This window comes from Corvus brachyrhynchos, unplaced genomic scaffold (assembly GCF_000691975.1).
Source record: "Corvus brachyrhynchos isolate BGI_N302 unplaced genomic scaffold, ASM69197v1 scaffold101, whole genome shotgun sequence".
NCBI lineage: Eukaryota > Metazoa > Chordata > Aves > Passeriformes > Corvidae > Corvus > Corvus brachyrhynchos.
This window is the reverse complement of record NW_008237239.1, coordinates 9,339,846-9,341,343: the sequence shown is the minus strand read 5'-3', so window position 1 is coordinate 9,341,343 and position 1,498 is coordinate 9,339,846. Positions and strand designations below refer to the sequence as shown.

Genomic DNA, 1,498 nt, shown 5'->3' with positions numbered 1-1,498 from the left:
GGCTGCTGTGCACATTCAGTAAATGAGTGAAACCATCTGAATTGTGCTCATGACGCGTTCCAGTAACAGGTAGTCGTTGACAGACACCGAGCTAAAAGAAAGGCCCAGAATGCTTACCCCTTCTGGCTGTGTTGGCATTTGGGTGAAACAATGTCAGGGCAGCACTCCAGTTTTACACCAGCTGGTTCCAGTGAAGACACACCGCGTAAATCTTGAAGGATTGTGGGTTGGGGGTATTTTCTTTTTTAAGATGAGGGGGCTTCTGGAACACCACACTCTTGACCAAAATCCTTCTGTACTGGGGAGTTGAGTGGGGTGGCTTTTTTTCCCCTGTAACTCCAGTTAAAGGGAACAGTGAACCACAAATTGTAATTTTGCCGTCAGCTTGGGAATTTGAATTGTGTTTTAACAGATTTTCCTTCCTCAGGCTGCATGTTGTGCTAATAGAGGGAACCAATTTGCATAACTTCTGTCAATCTGAAGCACTGCCTGATTGCTTTCTGGTACAAAAGGTTAGTTTAAATGTTCTTTATATTTGTGATCTGATTAATTTTTTCATGTTGGGAAATGTTTTCATCATTCTATATGGTTACAGAGCATGTGGAAATGAAATACACTGGAAGAAACGCCAGCCTATTTGGAAAAGCATTAATTTTGTTTCCTTTTTCTTTAGCATAAAAATCCAGAATTTCTAACCTGGCCCAAAAGTTAATTCTCCAGTCTTGGGGTTAGCTTGGGAAGCAGTGTCTACCTCCGTATTTGCCCATATTTATGCTACTAATGAATAATGTCCTGTTAGGTCTTTCTGATCAGCCTTCTGGCTTTCCAGTAGAGGCCTTTTGGTGAAATTTATTATTTTATATTTCATTTAAATAGCTTTGATGGTTATAGCTCTGTGAAAGAAGGTTAAACTTTGAGATAGCAGAAGGTTTTCAAACAGTACATAGCATAAATCTTTCTGTCTAATGGAAATTTATGGCAGTGAAAAAGCAATGTTCCTTTGTAGCCTGGTAGATTTTGCTGATATTTAATTACCTTAGCTTTTAAAAAAAAGATGCCACGTAATGAAGACTGCATGAAGGAAAAACAGTGTCAGCTCTGTGCTGCTTTATGCCATGCATGTAATCCTCAGCAGTGGCAGGAACACGCAGGAAAAGAAGGGATCTCAGCAGAGTTCTCTTGTCAGTCCAGTCACCGCTTAGACATCAGGTAAACTATCAAAGAAAGGGGGATGCTGTCTAGCTCATGATCAGTTGTATTTTTGCAAGTTATCTCATTAAGATACTTCAGCTCTTTAAAGAAAAAAAAAAAATTCCTGCAGTAATTCTGTAGTGCTCGAAGAAAAATAAATCACCCTTCTGAATGAAATGCCTCTGAATCGTCACTCCCAGCAGCCGGTGCATATTGCTCTTCTCTCGCAGTTTGTGAACACCGGGAGCTGCAGAACTTGGCGTGCGCGAGGTGCCGGCGGTCCCGCACTGCTGCGGCTGCCCGGGGT

The 1,498-nt window shown here is 41.6% G+C and overlaps 1 protein-coding gene across 1 annotated transcript in view; it reads right to left on the bottom strand.

Annotated features, from left to right (window-relative positions):
• Window positions 1–236, bottom strand: part of GCLM (glutamate-cysteine ligase modifier subunit) — a 13,393-nt gene extending 13,157 nt beyond the window's left edge. The window contains exon 1 of the mRNA XM_017729885.1: window positions 118–236. Coding sequence (XP_017585374.1) covers window positions 118–138 — 21 coding nt within the window. The 5' untranslated portion in view covers window positions 139–236. The remainder of the gene's footprint in view (window positions 1–117) is intronic.
• Window positions 237–1,498: the final 1,262 nt, after the last annotated feature.